The sequence below is a fragment of the Poecilia latipinna genome, unplaced genomic scaffold (assembly GCF_001443285.1).
Source record: "Poecilia latipinna isolate Pla-1442-1.1 unplaced genomic scaffold, P_latipinna-1.0 Scaffold2354, whole genome shotgun sequence".
Lineage (NCBI taxonomy): Eukaryota > Metazoa > Chordata > Actinopteri > Cyprinodontiformes > Poeciliidae > Poecilia > Poecilia latipinna.
The window spans coordinates 39,337-60,353 of record NW_015114970.1 but is presented as its reverse complement, the minus strand read 5'-3'; the positions used below and the strand labels follow the sequence as shown (position 1 = coordinate 60,353).

The 21,017-nt window shown below is 39.7% G+C and overlaps 1 protein-coding gene across 1 annotated transcript in view; it reads left to right on the top strand.

Annotated features, from left to right (window-relative positions):
• Positions 1 to 472: 472 nt before the first annotated feature.
• The window catches only part of lrch4 (leucine-rich repeats and calponin homology (CH) domain containing 4), a 41,497-nt gene continuing 20,952 nt past the window's right edge, over positions 473 to 21,017 (top strand). The window contains exons 1-13 of the mRNA XM_015018987.1: positions 473 to 476; positions 1,245 to 1,389; positions 6,293 to 6,422; positions 9,975 to 10,080; positions 10,658 to 10,910; positions 13,955 to 14,051; positions 14,860 to 14,971; positions 15,277 to 15,374; positions 15,710 to 15,756; positions 19,326 to 19,469; positions 19,730 to 19,798; positions 19,980 to 20,034; positions 20,106 to 20,169. Of these exons, the coding sequence (XP_014874473.1) occupies positions 473 to 476; positions 1,245 to 1,389; positions 6,293 to 6,422; positions 9,975 to 10,080; positions 10,658 to 10,910; positions 13,955 to 14,051; positions 14,860 to 14,971; positions 15,277 to 15,374; positions 15,710 to 15,756; positions 19,326 to 19,469; positions 19,730 to 19,798; positions 19,980 to 20,034; positions 20,106 to 20,169 (1,324 nt within the window). The remainder of the gene's footprint in view (positions 477 to 1,244; positions 1,390 to 6,292; positions 6,423 to 9,974; positions 10,081 to 10,657; positions 10,911 to 13,954; positions 14,052 to 14,859; positions 14,972 to 15,276; positions 15,375 to 15,709; positions 15,757 to 19,325; positions 19,470 to 19,729; positions 19,799 to 19,979; positions 20,035 to 20,105; positions 20,170 to 21,017) is intronic.

Here is a 21,017-nt window from a genome sequence, read left to right as displayed (position 1 = left end):
TGAGTGTTGCATCATGTTATAATGTTGCACTCTTATCAAAAACATATTGATTCTTTCATGCATGTATGAGAAATTCTGTTATCTCCTGTGGCAATCATTAAACTATGCAAAACACCTGGGTGGACCCAGCACCGCCTTCAAGGCGCAGCTCAAGCTACTGAGCTTCCACCTCACAAAGCAACCCTTCCCCACACAGCTCCTTCAGACTAGCAATTGGCAAACAGCTGGTGGTAAGACAATGACTGAAAAATATATCACAATATTAGCATTTCATATTATGCAAAATGCAATATCAATAATTTTTGATTAAATATCTAAAATACTGTCATAGTAGTGGCATTACCTTTCCTCTTTTATCCACACTTTTCGCTCCATGATGTTTTTATTTTTAAGCAGTCATTAAGCATGATGGTGAAACCTTAAACTCCTGCTGTGCAAGTTACTCAACAGGTTGTTTCTAGGTAACCAAAGAATGAGTAAGTTACGTTGATCAGGGGTCAAGTTAATGGATTATTTTCCATATTTGTCTTTTTTTTAAACTGAAGCCTGTCATTGTGACATTTTTGACTTACATGGTGCAAACCTGCAGACATTTTCAACTTTACGTCTGGAGTATATTGTAAGGACAACTACATCAATCAATAAAAAATTCCCTTCTGAATATCATCTCTGACCTGGACACTGGATTAAATGCATCTCGCTGACTGGGATCTGACAGTGTGTGGACAGGATACTTTGGAGCGCATTTGCTTCAGTAGTGCATTCAAAACTTTGCCTGAAGTGGCGCTTTTAACAAGCCCACAATACATACAAAACAGAGAAAACTATAGATAATGCTATGTTGTATTAACAGGGTATTATAAGTGTTATAAGTATTATAAGCCAGTGTATTATGAGCCTGGTGGGCCGCCAGGCTTTACTTGCCCCCTCGCCTGGCTAAGTGTTGCTTGTTTTTATAAAGAACAAACAGACAAATAAAAAAATGCTTAAAATTTTTTTGAACATCAGTAATCCTGAACTGCAAGCGTCTGTGCCCCAAATAAAACCCATGATTGCGCTTGTAGAGATGCAGGCAGTGGAATGAGAATGATGCGTCTTTGTGAACGAAGCATTGTGTGTGACGTACGTTTGAATCTCACACACGGCCAATGCTGGGCTACATACATATACTTTAAACTTTATCAGTTTGTCACCAAACGGTTTGAAGGATGAGCATAATGTTTGTTTGTGTTTGTGTGTTTCAGATCTATCTAAGAACCGCCTGTGTGAGCTTCCAGAGGAGCTGTGTCAGTTCATCTCTCTGGAGACGCTGAGTCTGTACCACAATGGAATGCGTTTATTGTCCCCCAGCCTGGCCAACCTCCAGGCCCTTACCTACCTCAACCTCAGGTAATTCAACACCTACACACCACATCAGGAGCTACATGTTCTCCTGATGTGGTGTAGCATGTGGGTAATTAGGTGGCTCATTGTTTAGTATGTGACTGAACCTATGCCAGCAGGGTGGGCAGTTTTGGGCAGAAAATCTGTGTTTCAGTTAGTTTTTAGTGCTAATATGATATGACATGGTTGTAGTTTTTGCAATGTTGACCTGATGTGGTCTGAAACAATCATTTACTTAGAATGACACTGGGCAGTATTTACAAATGTGTTCATGCACAGTAGCACTCCTGACAGCATGAAGCTGTTCATTCAAACATGAGATCATCACAACTTATAAAAAGAGTGGAGCTATTCGCAAGGCTGGCTAATAATGAAAGATAAGGATCCAAAACAGAAAACTTGTCTTTGAGCATTTCTGACAAACTAGCAGAAAACCAGCTGATCAACAATTATAAATAAAAATTTATCCTGTTCATACTGTCATTTCATCTCAGAGTCTGATTTTAAAAGTGAAGCCAATGATATGCTTTTTAGGTAGATGCATCTCAACTGGCACCTTTTTAAAACCCTCTCCCCAAAACCAACGCTGTGCTGATAAATACACCCCATAAATATTACACATATTTTTGAATATTGTGAAATCTTACAGTATGAGAATTGCTGGCTGTTCTCAATCAAGAATATCCTCATCCTGCAGAAATGTTGAAAAAAGTTAAACTTTATTTAATGGCTCTGTCAGTTTATTTAAACTTAAAACTCCCACCCACGTCCCACGTCTGCCTTGCTTTAAGGTCTGAATGCCTAGCAGTATCTATAACATCATCTAAATAAACCAGAATTATGCTTTGCATCTGTATCTGTAAATAGCAATCTTTATGCAAATCACAAATATTAGTTTGAATATTTTGTTGTTGCTTTTTACCTTTATGTGAACATAATTTACATAAGTTGCCATTTTGTCATTCCTTAAAATCTTCTCTATAAACATCAGCTTTGACTGCTCACACTGAACAATGTTGTTATAGGTCTTTTTGTAGTTCAAGCTTGTAAATTTTGTTTTTATTGCTGAACAGTGAACTAGTCTTTATTGTAAAAGACTACTTCACAATAAGGCGTTATAGCAATAAAGAAGCCTAAAATATCTTACAAGGTTCTGGGATTTTGGCAGTTTGATTACTTTTCTAGTGTCTCTTTGCGGAGTCATTATTAGGCTATCACTAGGAAACTGAAGGAAAAAAACTGCACTAGGAATGTTTCAATTCCAGATAAATGGTCAAATTAGCCTTTCTCAACTACATGTAAAAAAAGAAAATACTTTTCAAGGCCTAAATTAATTCTTCACCTCAGTGTTTGTGATAAGTCTGTCCTCAGACCAGACAACACCATGAACAACCTTAGTCTGAGACAAACTGCTATTCTTCTATGGGAAGTGAGTGTGTTGGATTAATTAGAGCAGTACACAGAAAACGGCAAAGACAACTATATTTTTATGTAATCACACTAACTTTTTGAGAGGAAAGTTGGTGGTGGGAGGGATTTGGGTTAGAATTCACATGCTGATTACATACAGTTGATTCCCAGTGTATGCTGTTTACATGTAGCACTTAGTCTCACTCACAAGAACTGATTTCTGATAGAGCTCCATCTGGAACTTCAAGGTTTTCTCTCAGCTACAAACTGTTAAAATTTCTTTGTTGCAAACATACATTCAATTGAAGCTATGAAAACAGCTTTGCTCCAATAGTCCATCCCTTCTGTAAACTGAAGAGTTTACAAGATTGCATCTGTTTTCTTAAATCATGGAGCACTGCAACATATGCATGACAGTATTTTTACAACTCGGGGCCCAAAAAGGAGGTCTGATTTTGTCATTTACCGTAATTTTCGAACTATAAGCTGCTATTTTTTTCCCACGCTTTGAACCATGCGGCTTATAGCCCGGTGTGGGTTTTCTGTGGATTTTTCTTCAACCGCCACTGGGCTCTTTAGCAGGAAGTGAATCATTGCTTCCAATTTTATTTCCAAAATTGGAAATCAAAGAAGAAAGTGCTGATTTTCATTTAGAACAAGCACATGCTAGCAGCAGGCACGGCAGAGAAATTTCTTCAAACTCATACCCCCTCATCATGGAAACAACACAAAGAAGTTCATATGATGCAGCTTTTAAGTTGAGGGCTATCGATCTGGTAGTACAGGAGGGAAATGGAGCCGCTGCACGTAATCTCAGCGTAAAAGAATCCATGGTTTGGCATTGGAGACGGAGGGCTGCGTCCCTAATAGCAGATTTATTAAGGATGCAGCCCTCTGCTGCGTCCTTGTGAAAAACTGAGAGCGGTGGAGATACCAAAGGCTTACAGCCCGGTGCGATTTTTAAATGTACTTTTCCAGCTATTTTAAAAAACTTTGTAGATACAACTTATAGAAAGGTGAGCTCTATAGTCCGGAAATACGGCACATTTTTTAAAAACAAAAGACACAGGAAAACCTTAAGAACATAAATCAAAATTTTACCATTTTACCATGAAAGTTACCAACACTAAATGACAGACCAACAACTATTAAACAAAAACAAAGTTTAATAGTTTTAACTTTGTTTTGTTAAAAAAAAAAAATTACAAAAAAACTGCTTTTTCCCAGTTAGGCCTGTGAATTGTTTACGCTACAATTCACAGGCCTAACTGAACAGAAATGGTGAATGATGGAGTAACTGAACATTTCAAATGCAGTCTATTCACAGCATGTCACTTTGCTGCTATTCTGTCCTAGGGGATAAAATCCAGTCAGGATTAAATTCAAATCTTTTTAGTTTATGCTTGTGCAGTACAGTCATTATTTTCAATTCTAAATATATATATCTAAATATATAATAAAACAGTCAATTTCTGTCAATGATAAATTGCCAAAATTTATCATTTGGTCAAAACTTTTTAATCAAAGGAAACCTAGCCAGTATCATAGTAGAGCTCACTTTGCAGGAACTGCCGTCACATGGTCCTCAGCAAGCATATGACAACGGTAGAAAGGAAGCCATTTTCTCATGGCTGGCTAGGGTTAAGAGAATGTGAAGGAGTCTAAGGGAAAAATAACAAAGCACTCACTCAGGACTGCTTCTTGAGAAAGAAAAATAAAGTTTAAACTTCTTTTAAGCAAACTTCAAGTTGCTCTTAAAGATGTATAAAGGACAGTTCACATTGATTGGCAGCCTATGGTGGTGGTCCATTTACCTAAAAAGAGGAACAACAGGATATGTTCCAACTAATGGGGTCACTCTCCTAAGCCTTCCTGGTAAGGTCTGTTCAGGGGTTCTGAGGAGGAAGATCCGCTGGATAACTCGGCCTCAGATTCAGGAGGATCAGTTTGGTTTTTGTGCTGGTTGTGGAACACTGCAGCAGCTCTACACCCTCAGCAGGGTCAGGGGGATGCATAGGAGTTCGCTCAAGCTTTATATGCTTTTGTGGACTTGGAAAAGGTGTTAGACAACTGCAGCAGCTCTACATCCTCCCGTAATACAGATGAAAAATTGTAATGTTGGTTGCAAATCAGACTGTTCTTAATGTTTGTGGACAGAATTTCCAGTCACAGGCAAGATGTTGAGGGGATCCATTTTGGTGTCCTCTTCTATATGCAGATAATGTAATTCTTTCGGTTTCATCAGACCGTGATCTCCAGCTTTCACAGAAGCCTTTCGGCAAAAGCTCTTGATTTACCGGTCAATCTAGGTTCCTACCTTCATCTATGATCATGAGCTTTGGGTAGTGACTGGCTACAAGCGGCTGAAATGAGATTCCTCTGCAGGGTGTCTTGGGTTCTCCTTTAGAGATAGGGTGAAAAGCTCAGTCATTCAGGAAAGGCTCAGAGTAGAGCCACTGCTCCTTCACGTTAAGAGGGTCCAGTTGACTTGACTCAGGCATCTAGTTAGGATGCTTCCTGATAACGTGCTTCCCGGCACGTCCCATCGGGAGAAGACCGAAAGGAAAGACCCAGAACATGCTTGGTGGACGATGTCTCTCTGCTTGCCTGGGAATGCCTTGGGGTTCCTCCAAAGGAGCTGGGAGAGGGAAATCTTTGCCTCTTTACTTGGGCTGCTACCTCAGTGACCCTGGATAAGTGGAAGAAATTGGATGGTTGATAAATTGGATGGTTGATAAAAATCTAATGTTTTGGGTCAGTTTGATCAGAAGTCATTTATGTATCTAGTAATTATGCTGTGTTTATATGCCATAGTCTATAGAGTAAAGTAGCATAAATAATCTGTATGATCTCATCCCATAATACAACAGAAAATTGTAAACTTCATCAGTTAGTTTAGGCAAAACGGTTATTCAGATGTGGAGGTAAATTAGACTTCAAAGAGACTTAATCAGATAGTTACTATATGAAAAAGAAAATTTCATCTTAAATATTCTTTAGACATGTTTCCAAATGTTTTTTGCATTTTGCTTTCTAGAATAACAGAAAACATAATTTTCTAAAAAAATTACCTTAGATTTAAATTTATTCATAGTGCTTATAAATAGTTATTTTTGTTTCTTATTTGGTATAACTTCAGTAAGTCTTCTCTTCTCATTCCTCCACACTATCATTTTACTGTTGCTAGGATACTGGAAAACCCCTCCAGGTACCTGTAATGCAGCATGAGTCAGAGCAAATGGACTGTATAGCAGAAAATATCCAACTTCTAATGGAGCTGCTGTTTAGTGTGAGCTCCATGATGAAACTCCTGAAGCAGCTGAGATGTTATCACATATCGCTGTGTGTTTTTATTTGATCCTTTAGCCTCTGAATGTTTGAGTCATTAGATTTTGAAATCTAATCCCTGCTCCAGGTGAGGATGTCTCTTCAGTGACATCACTCTTCGTTCATGGGTGTGTTCATGTGTTTGCGTGTGTGTGCGTGCTTCTCTCCACAGTCGGAATCTCCTGTCCAGTTTGCCCCCATCCGTGTTCCAGCTCCCCCTATTGCGAGTGCTCATCGTCAGCAACAACAAGCTGCCTTCACTGCCCTCCTCCATCTACTCGCTCACACACCTTCGGCAGCTGGTACGACACACACACACACGCACACATTTGATCCCTCAGAATCTCTGCCCCCGAATCCTATTGCTCGAGTAAATACGTGTGTGCAGATTATATGATCTGGTGGGCTGTTATTCTTGACTTCAGTGGCTTAATAAAGCCCAGTTGTAACTCAGTAAATTAGAATATCATTAAGTTGATTTATGTCTGCAATTAAATGGAACAGTCAAACTTGTGTAGATTCCTACATAGAGATGTAAAATCCAAGGTTCTGTCTCTCAGAAAACTTAAATTAAGACAAAGTGTTTTATTCCAGAGCTGGTCGTCTATTGAACAGTGTGTTCATCTTCTGTAAAGCATCTACACTCAGTGCTGCATTGGGTTTCCTTTTGCTTGAATTACTGCATTAATGCAGTACAGTATGACTGAGATCTGCTTCTGGTAAGCCCAGTGGTGGAGGCGGTAGGGCTGTAGTGATACAATAATCTGACGATACTATACACGATAATCTGCTCACGATACAATATATATTGCGATATTCAACAAATGATACAATTCAGTACACTTTTGTGATTTTCTGAAAGATTTTAGAGGGACAGAGTGATTTTGGTGACATTTTGTGACTGTTATAGAGTTGAATTGAATTAATTTAACTGAAAACTGATTAAAAGCACCAATCACACAATACCTGGCTCTGGTTGGACATGGACACAGACTTAAAGTCAACAGCTGGACAAAATGAATCAAAGAAGTGGTGAGAAAACATGTTCCTTTTAATTGAAATAGTACAAACTGTAGCTTACATGCATTTGTAAAATAAATAAAGTGCACCAAGTACCCTGCTCTGAATAGTTGGGTACCTTTTTAACCTTGACACTTGACATCTGAAGGAATCACTCTAAGATGACCTAATCACTCTCCCGGCGAAGCAAGTGAGTGAGCAAGGTGACAGTTGGATGTTACGATACTTGCGGATGAATATTGATTTTTTTTCTTGGAAAGAAAATATCGATATATATCGCAAAATCGATATTATTACACAGCCCTAGGAGGCGCTAGGGTGGTCCACCACCAGCCCACTGTGTTTTTGTGTTAAGAGATGTTAAAATTTCTGGTCAACTCTTAACCACAATTTGAAAATATGACTAAGTAATTATTTGTTATTAGAAGACATTATTAACAATACTTAAACCCCAACTATAGAGTCCTAATAAAGGTAAACATGGCAAAAAAAATGTTTAAATTGTAAATTTTTTTGCACTTCAGCTAAACCCTAACTAGGAAAGCTGCCATTGGATCTTTTGGATCCACAATTAGTTGAACATGTTGGCCTAAATATGTTGTAATTTTTTGATTAACTAAAAAATTGCTGTTTATGATAACTTCAAAAATGTTGTCCTTCGTTATATTTTTCACCCATGGAGGTCTCCATTTCTTCATGATTACTGAGTTGACACGGTTTGGTTCATTCTGTACTGCAATCTACAGAGTAAACAAGGGCTGTTGTAAACGAATATTTTAGTAATCGAGTAATCTATCGATTATTCTTACGATTAATCGAGTAATCAGATTTACAAAAAAAGATATAAAAAAATATTGGTAAATCTAACATAACAGCAGTGTTACTAGTGGATATTAACATCAGTCCAATTTTTCGTATTTGAGCATCCTTAACAATAACTTTTCTGTAGTTTGGAAAATTAACCTGTAACAATAATAGCTCACTTTCTAAGTTAACCTGAAGAAAAATTATACAAAAATCTGAAATTATTTTTAATTTAATAATAAAGAGGCAGGCTCAAAGATACGCCAGTAAAAAATGTCTATACTCCAGCTTTTCATTTATGTATTTATCTTCGGTCAATTTAATAGATGAACTCTCACCTTGCCTAAATATTTATAGTTTTTGTGTCCATGTTAGCGATGGGATTTGACACCTTCGTTTGTCACACACAGAAACACCGTCATGTTTCTGTGTGTACCGTCATGATGCGCTCTGCCACCCATTTGTTAAGACCGGCATGATATGAAATAAATTTTCCGGTTCGTCCGTAAAGCTGCACTTACGAAGAACACTGCAGCCGTCCGCAGTGTTCAGTTTATATGCTCACCTGTATAAATACACCTGCAGTGCTCTTCCCTGCCGTTCACTCTGAACAACGGCCACCAGGAAGCAGCTTCTGGAGGAGAAAAGCCGCTTTATCATATTTATCATATTGCATTTGACTGGTGTAAATTTAGACAATGCCTCACTGTGTTGCTGTTGACTGTAATTTAAAAAAATAAACGACGCGAGTCTGCATTGATTCCCACACACACACACACACACACACACACAAAAGAGGAGTCCAGTGGAAGAGCCAAACATAACTTCTGAAGGACTCACATTTGTGCTCTCAACATTTCTTTCCAGAAAACTGAGTCATTTGTATGAGCAAAATCGATGAAGGATATAACAGGTGGTTGTTAACCCAGCAAGCTAAAAACAAATGCTGTGCAGACAGTTTTATCCACAAAGTGCCTAAACCCTGGTACTGGCTAGCAAGAGAAAAACACTGGGAGAAACATCAGACAGGCAGCGCTGGAAGCTCCTTTAAACAAAAACGAAGCTATTACCACTGCCACCGATACCGAATGTTAAATCACGGACCCAACACTGGACCAAAGACTACAGCCCTAAATGGTGTTACTGGACTGGAATCCGGACCTGAAACGGAGCATGTCAACTATTTACCGGATCACACAGTCCGACCAGAGGTACATGTCATTATGAAACTGAAGGCAGCAGCAGCACAAACACCAGCTTCTCCGGCCAACTTTTTCTTCTTCCTCCTTTTTTCCTCCTCATCTTCATTGCCTCTTGTGTTTTCTCCATTCCCATCAATTTCAATGCGCTGTGGTTCAAATTGAAAAAGCTTAATGACATTGCTCATTCCTGGAGGGAGCTAGTGCAATCGGACCTAACGTACATCATTTATTCAGAATGCATTACAGGGCCAACAACATGATGACATCCATGTGACTGTATTTTATTTAAATTTTTAAAAACTAAACATTACATTATTTTTACTGCATTGTTTTTACATCTAAAACTATTTTTTCTCAAATAAAGTCTATTGTTATAACTAATTGTGGATCCCTATAAAACAAGCTAATGATGGTCACATTTAAAAGTTAAGTGCATTGAAAGAAATACCTGAAATGGACAATGATGAGTAAGAATGTTTGCATGCTAAACAAAATAGTCTTAGGTTTGAAAATTCAAATATTTATGGTATTAAATCCTACAGTTTTTCCTCAAAATTATCCATTTGGAAGGTGCTATTGCAGAGGGCTCATTTTGGACACTATTTTGAGTGAAAGCTGGTGTGTGTGATCGGTGCCGAGATGCAGATATTTAGAGGTGCACAACCTGGCACTGTGATAGCATGCCAGTGTACAGACAGTGCCTCAGATATAAACCTTCTAGGCTTTTTATACAGTGGGGGAAGCCCTGGGATAAAATTATAAAATATTATGATGATTATGATATAATTTGCAATATTTGGCTATTTTCTTCTTCTGTATTGTATTCAGGATGTCAGCTGTAATGAGCTGCAGAGTTTACCAGCAGAACTTGGTCAACTGGAGACTCTGAGGGACTTGAACTTGAGGAGGAACCAGCTCACCACTTTGCCTGAAGGTACACACACACGCACACACACATACTCCAAATAGTGGACACTTTTAGTTTTGCTTGAATATACGAGTGGCTGTAGAAGGTGATAAAAGTTTGCATCTGATCCACCTGCATCCTGTTTATAGTCTTGAGTTCCTGTCTTAGAGGGAAGACAGGAAATGAGGAGTGATGGCCTGTTTCTTAGACAGGAACCTTTCTCCACAACTTGAATTGCAAGACGGTGCCCTTTTTTTTTCATTTTAATTGCTTGCAAATGATGGACTTATTGATCCAGTTCAAGCTTAATGGAGGGCTGATGGATCATGTGTAATTAAAACCTTGCAGAGATGAAAAGGAAATAGATTTTTACAGTGAACTGAAACAACTTGCATAATGTGGCCACTGTAGTGGCCACATGTAGTGACTGAACTGATTCAAGTGGGACAACTAATTCACTGAGTTTTCTCAGGTTTTAGATATAGTGCCAAGGCAGAACCTGATAGTAGCCTTGCATTTCAATTAATGAAGGAGATAGACGTATAAAGATCCTGAAACCACGCTGCCTGTCGTCTGACTTTTTCCTTCTCTGAATCTCATCCAGAAATATCTGAACTTCCACTCGTTCGACTTGATGTGTCCTGCAACCGAATTTCCCACGTTCCTCTGTGTTTCCGTCACCTCCGACATCTGCAAACCATCTCACTGGATAGCAATCCTTTGCAAATGCCACCGGCACAAATCTGCTCCAAAGGCAAATATCACATCTTCAAGTACCTGAACATGGAGGCTTGTAAGAGCCACGAGGAGGAGCTGGAGAAGCACCTCAACATGAGGCCGACTGGATTTAAAAGCAGGTGAGGACTACCAAACATATATATTCATGTATATTCTTACAGTATAAGTACAGTGCATTGGCTAGGTAGTCACACCTCTAGGACCTTTCCACATTATACATAATACATAATGTCATTGTTTTTTTCACATCTAGAAACAGACATTTTTGTACATTTCGCTTTGCAACATGGCTCAGGCTCGGCCAGCCTGAGCTTTTCGGTCTGGCTCGGCCAGCCAGACCAAAAACTGTTAACATTAGTTAATAATCGGGGATGCTGGCTGATGTTTTTAGGAAGACTAAACCATTCCATAGCATGTTTAGGGTCACTACCCCAGTCTCAGGTTTTCTGCGTCTTCTGACAGTTTTTCTCCAAGATGCACCTGGATCTATAGCTCCATCTGTCTTCTCATCAAATCTTTCCTTGTAGAAGAAAAGCATGCCCAGTACATAATACTGCCATGACCAAGTTTCACAATGTGGATGATGCGTTCATATTGACAGTGAGGTTACTATCATGGGTTTGATTCCTGGCCCTGGGCCATTTCCTGCATGTCTTCCTCTTCTTCTATCTACCTTTCTGCCAAACTGAATAAAGACAACTAGTTGCAGAAAATCTTTTAAAAAGAATGTTGAAACATGTGGTTGTGAGAGAAAATATAAAAAAAGTAATAGAACTATGTAGGGCTGGACAATAAATCAACAACAGTATATATCTCGATGATCAATATCAATAGATAATATATATGGTAGAATATTCAGAATCTGAATTCCTTTTGTTGTCATTGTACAAGAAAGAAAGCACAACAAAAAATAGCAACTCTTGAAAGCAAGTCAAATAAATAAAATAATAAATCTCAATAAACAGAAAAATATAGTAGAAATATGCAACTGGGAAAAACAAATAAATAATTAAACAAATAATCAAGTTTTAGATTAATTAGCTGTGTAAAGGGCAACAACAGCTCTTGGGTAGAAACTGTTTTGTAGTCCATCTGTTTTTGACTTTATTACCCTGAAACGCCTTCCTGAGGTCAGGAGTTTGAAGAGGTGGTGGCCGGGTTGTGGTTCTCTCCGGAGACATCAAGTCCTGTAGATCTCCTCTAGAGATGGAAGAGGGCAGCCAATCAGTCTCTGGGCAGTTTATGACAATCTGGAGCTGCTTCCTCTCTGTCACAGTGCAGCTGGAGAATCACAGCAAGATGCCACAGCTCAAAATCAACTCCACAGAGCAGCAATAGAAGGATACCAAGAGCTCAGTTCTCTGCTGTGCCTTCTTCAGGATAGAAGTGGAGTTAATGTTCCAAGTCAGGTCTTTACTGACAAAGCTGCCTAGGAAACTGAAATTTGGCACCATCTCCACCCTCTGTTCCTAAAGTCAACCGTCAGTTTCTTCAACTTGAAGGTGCTCAAATGGAGGTTGTTGTTGGTGTACCAGACAGTCATCCCACCTCCATTCTGTATGCAGTCTCATCTCCTCCAGAGATGAGCTCCACCACCGTGGTATCATCAGCAGTGATGATACCACAGAGGTAATGATGGTATTGTTCAGGTGGGTGGGCTATAGTCATGGATGTAGAGGGTTTAGAGTACAGGGCTTAACACACATCCTCGTGGAGAGCCTGTGCTGGTGCAGGGGGCTTAATACTCTCACCCTCTGGGAGTAATTTGCCAGGAAGTTCATAATCCAGCAGCAAATGTTGTGGGGTAGACCCAGATTCCCCATTTTTCTCACCTCTCTGCTCCGAATGATGATGATAAAAGCCGAGCTGAAGTCCAGGAAGAGCAAATTTGCGTAACTCATTTGCTGTTCCACGTGTGTCAATGTGGTGTGCAGAGCAGTAGCGATAGCATCCTCTGTATACCTGTTGGTTATGTATGCAAACTGGTGGGGATTGAGTGTGGTTTCGCAAAGCACTTCATGATTATGGGGGTGAGTGCCACTGCCCAATAGTCATTGAGACTGTTAATGTTGTTCTTTTTTGACAGAGGGATGATGGTGATGGACTTTAAGCAAGTTGGGATGGAGCACTGGGTGAGGGACTGATTAAAGATGCTGGTAACAACCCCACCAGCTGATCTGCACAGTCCCTCATCACTCTCCCTTTCACACTGTCAGGTCCAGTAGCTTTCTGGAGGTTCACTGTCCTCTGAGTCCTCCACACTTCCTGTACAGTGATGGTCTGGCAGTGGAGGGATGCTGGCTGCAGTAGGGGCTCTGCTGGTGAATCAGCCTCAAAATGGGTGAAGAAATGATTGAGCTCCTCTGCCAGTGAAGCATCCCCAGAGATTTCGACAGTGTTGCTGGATCTGAAGTTGTTGATGTAGTTCTTATTTAAAAATCAAACTGTCCAGTCTCCTCTCCATCTTTTCATCCTGGTTCAGCTCTAAGACTTGAAAGCAGAGAAGATGGACTGAAACCAAAAACTCTTCTCTCCAGTTAGTTTTGGCAACACATGCTAAAGCTGCAGATGCTGCACACATGTTTTCAATGGATACAGAGCTTGACATAACTGCTCTACCTTTGCAAGAAGCCAGCTGCCTCCCGTGCTTCCAGCCTGGAGTCATTGCCAGTAGCTACTCAGACAGCTAACCTCAAGAATTTCTCAGCCTAATAAACAGATCAATTGCTTTCCCTGCTTTCTTCTAACAAAGTGGTAAACAGTTCAGACTAATGGCAGTGAATTAAAAATCTGGCAAGAAATGTTGTCGGGTTTAACATCATGAGCCAAAGAAATAAGATATGGAATGTTTGTAATGTAATGTGAAATAAAATAATTAAGTTGATAAGATGGTGACATAGTGACAGATATTGAAAGAGTTCAAAAAGAATCAACAGAAGTAGAGTTGATCCAATCCAAGGTTAGATGAAACCTTCTAGCTGTTTCCTGAACATTTCATGGAGCAGAAACTATAAGTGTTGATGGAGCCAAGGAAAAGGAAGTCTGACTCTGATATGGAGAATGTGATATAGTATTCCACTATACACATCTTAGTCTTGTTATGTTGCATGCTTTTAATTGACCTTAATTGACCTTGATGTGTCATCTACATTTTCTCTTGCAGTCTGTCAGACCAGGAACTGTTCACAGGTCAGTTTGGCGGCCTGGACTCTGGTTTCAATAGCGTGGACAGTGGTAGCAAACGATGGTCTGGCAATGAGGTACGACTATTATTTATACATCATGTCTGAGCTACTGTAAGCTTCTGTATATCATAAAATTACACAAAGTTTGACAGTATCAATTTATAGATGCTTTAATTAGACAGTCATATAAAGTGAAAGATAAAAAAGAACAATTATAAGATGTATGATACCCAAGGTCCTTCTTTAAGCTACAGTTTTCAAGCTTCTGAGCTTCCATCTCATAGAACACCTGTCCCTGCAACTCTCACACTCGGCTCCTTCAGACTAGCCTACAGCAGTTGGCAAACACCTGGTGGAACTGTGCATCTAGTGAGCTCATTGCATTACCAGCATTACAATTCTTAGTGTAATGCTGGCAAAAATGTTTAAGGGTTAACAGAGGAGCCATGTTGTGATGACCTCCTGGTGGCGGAGTTTCAGAAAGAGCTGGGGTTGTTAAAGAGACAGAGGCCCAATTTCAAGGCATTAAAAGAATTGCCTTGAAATTGGCCATTTTCAAGGCAAATCTGATTTCAAAGAAAGTCAGATTTCTTTGAAGTCATATTTGATACATGTATGATTTTTTAGAAAAACTGAATGTAACATAGCTACTTGAATGCGCTATAAAATGGCACTAAAGTAATGTTACTTTAACCTTAAGGGTTGCTTTACCAGCTTCTCACCATTAAGGTCTGGCGCTGTGCTGAAGTAATTTTAAACTATCCAAGAACTAGATCATGTTTCGATTTATGATTTGCTACCATGACAACACCACTCCAAAATCCAGTTGTTCCTAAGCTGAAACAGTGATTCTGTGACATGTCTCTGTTTCTTATGTTCTCAGTCAACAGATGACTTCTCCGAGCGTTCTCTTCAGATGGCGGAGGTCAACCAGAAGCAGAGACACCTTGAGGAGCAGTATGAAGAAGATGATGAGTCCCTGGAGGCCAACGATGGTGGGAAATCCTGGAACCTAAAGTGCTTGTTAAGCTGACTAAAGATGTGGTTTAGAAATATATTCATTTTATTTGCTCTTGTTCATATTTATTTGCATTATGAAAAAATAGCTGTGGGAGGACCAATCATTTCTCAAAATCTGTCTTGATGACATTAGGTAAAAGCACAAATGGATATGGATAAAGATAGACAATTGTATGTTTCACATTTTCAGCTGGGTATGAAAAGGCCCATCGCTGAAATCAAATGGAAAACAAGTTCAATAAGAGAGCAAAGTTTTAGACTTTGTTTTTCTTCCTCCCAGTGAATGGAGCGGCTGAGCAGGTCAGCTTCATCAGCAGCAGTGTTACGGAGGAGATCCGGATAGATCCACCTACCTCTCCCCTTGTTACCTTTCCTTCGGTACTGTCAGACACACACTGATCAGTTATTGCTGTTTTGCATGTTGGCTCTGGCAAAGAGTGGAAAAAAATAAAATTATGGAAAAATATTTGTATTTTCCTACCTTTGTCCCCTATCCCACTGTCTAAATTTGTTGTTCTTCCTTGTTATCTTCCTTTAAATCCTTTCTTGGCTCCACCCTTTTTCATGTCTCTCCTTTTTCCCTCGAATTCTTCCTTCCTTGTACTCCTATTTCTCTACCTGCTTTTGTATTTACTCTGTCTCCTCTGTCCATCCCATCTTTGGAAACTTTTCTGTCATCATGTTTGATTAGCAGAGAGTCTCTTGTTTTATAGGAGCAGGATTCATCTTCTCCATCCCAAAACCAAGACACAACATGCAGGTGAGTTTTTCAAAAACATTTCCAAATCTCTCCTAGTCCTTAGCAGTGTAGTGTTTTATATTTTAATGCTCAGCAGTATCCAACATCAGCCAACATCAGCCAACTTGCCCAAATATCACAGATTTCATTTTACTGGCTGCAAACTGGATGTTCATGATGAAGTCTACTGGTGACAAGTTCCTTCCCCCGTTCACCGTTTTTCTTAGGCTCACTCAGTGGCTTTAGATAGCGGGGAAGAATCAGTTGATGATATGCCCTCTCTGGGCTTTCTTAGCTTCATGTAGGTTAATTCTTTCCGATTCTGTCTTTGCCTTTCTGGGATTTCTGGAACAGTAAGATTTAAATAAAAGTTAATATTTCACACTGAGGCCTAAAGCAGTCCTACATTGTAATCCAGTGTTTTAAGCATAACTGTCAATTTGCTTACTGGGTCAAAGGTTCCTGAATTAGCTTTTACTGAGACACTGTCTGCTATTCTGCAGTGTATAACATTTACCATTCCCACATTTCAACCTCGGCTGCTAACAGAGCCCAGTGTCAGCAATATTGACTTACCCTGAACAGACTGCAGATGGTGAGGCATGCAGAAACACAGAGGCACTGAGCAGAATTGTGTAGTCTGTTTCTAGTTTGTGGTTTTGGAGAAGATCTAAATATTTCTGTCCAGCCTTCCTGCTGTCAGGGGTTACTTGTCATTTTTAGGAGGCTGTATGAAGGAGCAGTCACTGTAAAGTTGGACTTTGCAACGTATGGAGTTGACATTTTGAACCATCTGTAATTGTAAGCAGCAGTCTCTGTATGCATCCCCAAAGGAAAAGTAGGTCTTTACTTTATGTAGTCATTTCCAGAGACAGTAGGCTCCCAGAACAGGGAGGTTGACGACTCATTTGCTGTGATACATTCAGCTTTCTTGTAACCACAGTGAACTGCAGACATATCAGAACATGCTGTAGAAAACAAACTACATGATCACTGCTCAGCTGATCAAACTGAAAACTGGTTGATTACGCTGTTCGTCTTTACAGAAGACCTCAGTATTTCTGTGTCTGCTTTTACAAAACTGGGTAGCAAAATGGCTGTGAAGGGTTTGGTTGGTTTGACTCTGCATGGAGTCAAACCAACCAAACCCTTTGAGCAACCTGTTCCACTTCTTACCTCTGGTGGTGCTGTACCAAGAACCACTGAAAGGAAACAACATGAAAACCTCTGAAGAAGACACTGAACGTAACTTCTTTCTTCATCAAAAATAAACAAAAATGAAGTGGAGTCAGATTTTAGCAGTTATAGGATTTCTCTTTCGTCTTTGGCAAAAAAAACCCACAAACTGTTTCTCCTGCTGATGCTAGACTTGTTTATTTTGGTTGCATTTACCCAGAATGCTCTGTGCTATAGTCCTGTTCCTGCTTTTGGAATGGTCTCCAGGCCACATTTGAACCACCACACCTGACTGCTTCAACAATTAACCCTGAACTAATTATAAATCTATTCCACTGAGATAACTGTGGAGTCTTTAGGGTGCTAAACAGTAGGCTCATTGGTTTTGTTGCCAGGAGAGGTGTAGGTTTCTGTTGGCTAACAGAGACATAAAGTGGTTGTAATTCTATTCTGTTTTAATATCCTAATTTGCCTTTAGCTCTATCTGTATCAAATCTCTTCCTTCAGCTGTATTGATGCTGAGTCTCCCCAAAAACCTGCTGGCACCTCATGAATATGTGACACACAACCAGGCTTTTAATGTTCTAAAAGTTTATGAATTGGCTGCAGAGCTTACAACAGTCAGACTGGGTCACCAGGGAGGGCAAGCCATGTATCCTGCAGCCTGAGCTAACGGATGTTCCACATTTTGGCCTCCAACACTTCCTCTGGGACTTCTAAAAATAGGATACTGGAGTCTAGAACAGGGTTCCAAGCATTTCTGAGCTGTCTCTGACTGTGAAACAAGACTGGAGTTTTTGAAGGGTAAACGGCAAGATGGCTGGTCTCCGAGATCATCACAACTAATAAAACGCTAAAGCTGAATCTATCAGGAGTTTGTGAGGAGAACAGACGGAGATGTGAGCTCTAAGTTGTTATAGTGACGTTAATGTCCAACATTCAGGTACACCAAAAAACTCATTGATGTCTGGTTTCATTCATGATGGTTTAAGGAAAACTATTCACTCTCCTCAAATGTTTTTAAAAATATTTTATTGCATAACTACTGACCTTAATGTATTTCATTGGGATTTTATATGTTAGACCAGCACAAAGTAGACAAACTTTTGATATTTCTGTAATTTGATGGGGTGTGCATAAAACTGACGTGACGCTGTCGTAAACATGACATAACACCTGCCATGAAGATGATGGAATTTTCATGAATGTTTAGAACTGTTGTAATGAAGTGTCATTCTGTAAATAATTACACTTTATTGCAAGTTTTAATGCAACTTTGCATTAGGTGTCATTATTTTCGTAATAATGCAAAGTTGACACTTTTAATGCACTTTTAAGGCAACATGTTACCAATATTTCTTACAAAAAAGAATGTGAAGTTCGATGTGGATTTGTATTGAGTTCTTTTTACTATGATTGTCCTAAATAAAGTCAACATTTTTTACAGAGGCCACATTATTAGTAAACAATCTATGTGTTTGTAATTAAACCTGAGTATGAATGTAGCTGTTGCTTTTCTGGCCTCAGAGGTTTGTTAGACAACAAACGGCATCATGCTGTGGGGATTCTTTTCTGCAGTAAGGACTGAGGAACCGCTCCGATTTGATGATGGTTGGAGCTAAATTAGGACACTCTCGGAGGAAAACCTGTTGGGGGCTGTAGAAGACCTGAGAGTGGGGGTTCACTTTCCAGCAGGACAACCTCCCCAAACTAGCAGCCAGAGATATAGTGGAATGGTTTAGATTAAAGCATATCTATGTGTTAGAAAGGCATAGTCAAAGTATAAACAAAAATTTAACTGGAAATTGGCTAAGAGTTAAAAACCAATTTTTTGACATGTTTCATGGTGGGATGCTGTGGGGGACAAGGGTTAAACGCATCCCACATAATATGGAGGTCTTAGTCCTCAATGCGGATCTTGTAGGTTCAAGTCCTAGCCTGATGACCGCATGTCTTTCTCTCATTACCAACTTTCCTGTCAATTCACTATCAAATAAAGACCACTATAGACAATAAAACCTCGAAAAAAAGCATAACTTTCCTTTGACTATTCAATTATACACCTCTTTGTGTATGAGTCATAAAACATCAATTAAAATATACAGAAGTAACAGAATGAGGAAAAGCTCCAGGGTTTTGAAAACTTTCACCAGGTGCTGTATGTATCAACTGGTTATTACACAACAGGAATAGTAACTTCTGTTATTTTTAAATGTAATCTACATCAATAAACTGAAAAGAGCTGCAGTTAAATGGACTGATTAATTTTAAAAGCAGGTGGGAATGATAGCTGATGTTTGAAAGTTCTAAAATTTCAACCTCAGAAATGTTTTGATTAAACAGGAAACTGTGAGTGCTCTGACTGCCGTTATTCTGTTAGTTAACCTGTGTTAAACCAACGCCTTGTCTCTCAGGTCGAGTCCCTCAACGGAAGGGAACTGCTCCTCCTTGTCCCCTGAGCCCCCCTCCAGCCCCACCCTGGAGGAGAGGAGGAGGCCTGGAACCCTATTTATCTGGCAGGAGCGGGAGCGGCTCCAGCAGCAGAGGGAGAAGGCCAGGTAATTACCTTGTGCTTCATTAATAACGGAGAAAACTGGACTCAGAAATTTTTGAGGGGTTTCTGTTGTCAACATGAGTTTTGCATTGAGGAAAAGTTCTAGCAATGTTCTAACAAAAAAGAAATGAGGCCAGTGAATGTGAACATGTCCCATCCATATTGGTGTTTCCTTCAGTCAGTAGTGCAGTTGTAGCTGCACTCTTTGTCTCTCCCGCTCTTATTCATCTCAGCACGCTCAATTCCAATCTCTATATTTTGCAGTTTGCTGAAGTCATCCGCTAAACCCGGAAGTCATGTGGCCTCTGCACCACAGACAGGAAGCAGCTCATGGTGGGTTGGTTCTGAGCAGAGCAGAAGCAGTGACCCACATATTTTAGTTCTTCTCCTTATACTCCACTCCCCTCCACTCATGTAGTTCCTCAGCTCTTGTCAAAATAAGACAGTAGAAAGCATGAAGGTGTGGGAAAAGCTTTTCCACTGTGAATTAATCACGGTGTATGTCTCCCTCTAGTGGTGGCTCACCAGAAAATGGAAGTGCCCACTCCGGCTTGCGTCAGCGATGTGCAGTGAGTCCCATCCCGCTATTAAAGAGAGTAGAAGGTCGCTCTGCTGCTACTGAAGTGTTTGTTTGTTTCAGAGTGCTGACCAGATGAGCACCGGGTCTCCATCAGTTCTTCTCCATCGCTCCAGCAGCAGAACAGGTACAGCTGACTCACCTGAACCACCTCAACATGAACCTGAGCAGTGCTCACAATACAAATATTTCAGCTGGAGTAATCAGAGCGTTTTATAACCTCAGTGGGAACAGGACCAACACATGAGAGGTATTTACTTTAGCTCCACCCACTGATCTAAGAAATTCACATTGCCTCATATTCACCTCAGCATTCTGAGGACCTTGTAGGTCTCTATACGACGTTTTAACAATATTTTTCTTCATCTCCACATAAAACAAGAAATAGTGTCAGATGTTTTATGAAACCATAAGCATATAAGTTTATTATTAGACATTAATAACTAAATCTTATGCCATTTGCAACCTGGCCTTTTATTAACTTAGAGGTAGTAAAACTCTCCTAATCTCTTAGTTTTCATAAACTGTATGTTAAAGCTGGGTCATTGATAAATCTGCTCTTATTAAAGCTGCAGTACAGAACTTTAATAAAGAAAATGTTTTTTTTACATGTTAAAACTGTCACCATTTCGTGACAGTATCTGTCTCATAAGACAGATAATCTGTTAAAATCTCCATTTCCTGCTGGAGCTGGTATTGCCATTTGAAGAAATTCACCACTCCCAACCAAACACTACCAATCAGAGCTGGCTGCTAAATGTGCTAATGGTGGAGAAACATTAGCACATTATGTCATTTTTTTTTTCGTCATAATGCGATCTGTATCTGATTTTTTCATGACAGTCTGAACAACATAGGTCGGATTCTTTCAGGCCACTTGAGTATTTGATACGAATCTGATTCATATGTGACCTAACGTCGAGGCCGCATTCATCCGATCTGAACGTCACTGATACTTGACAAATGGCATTGATA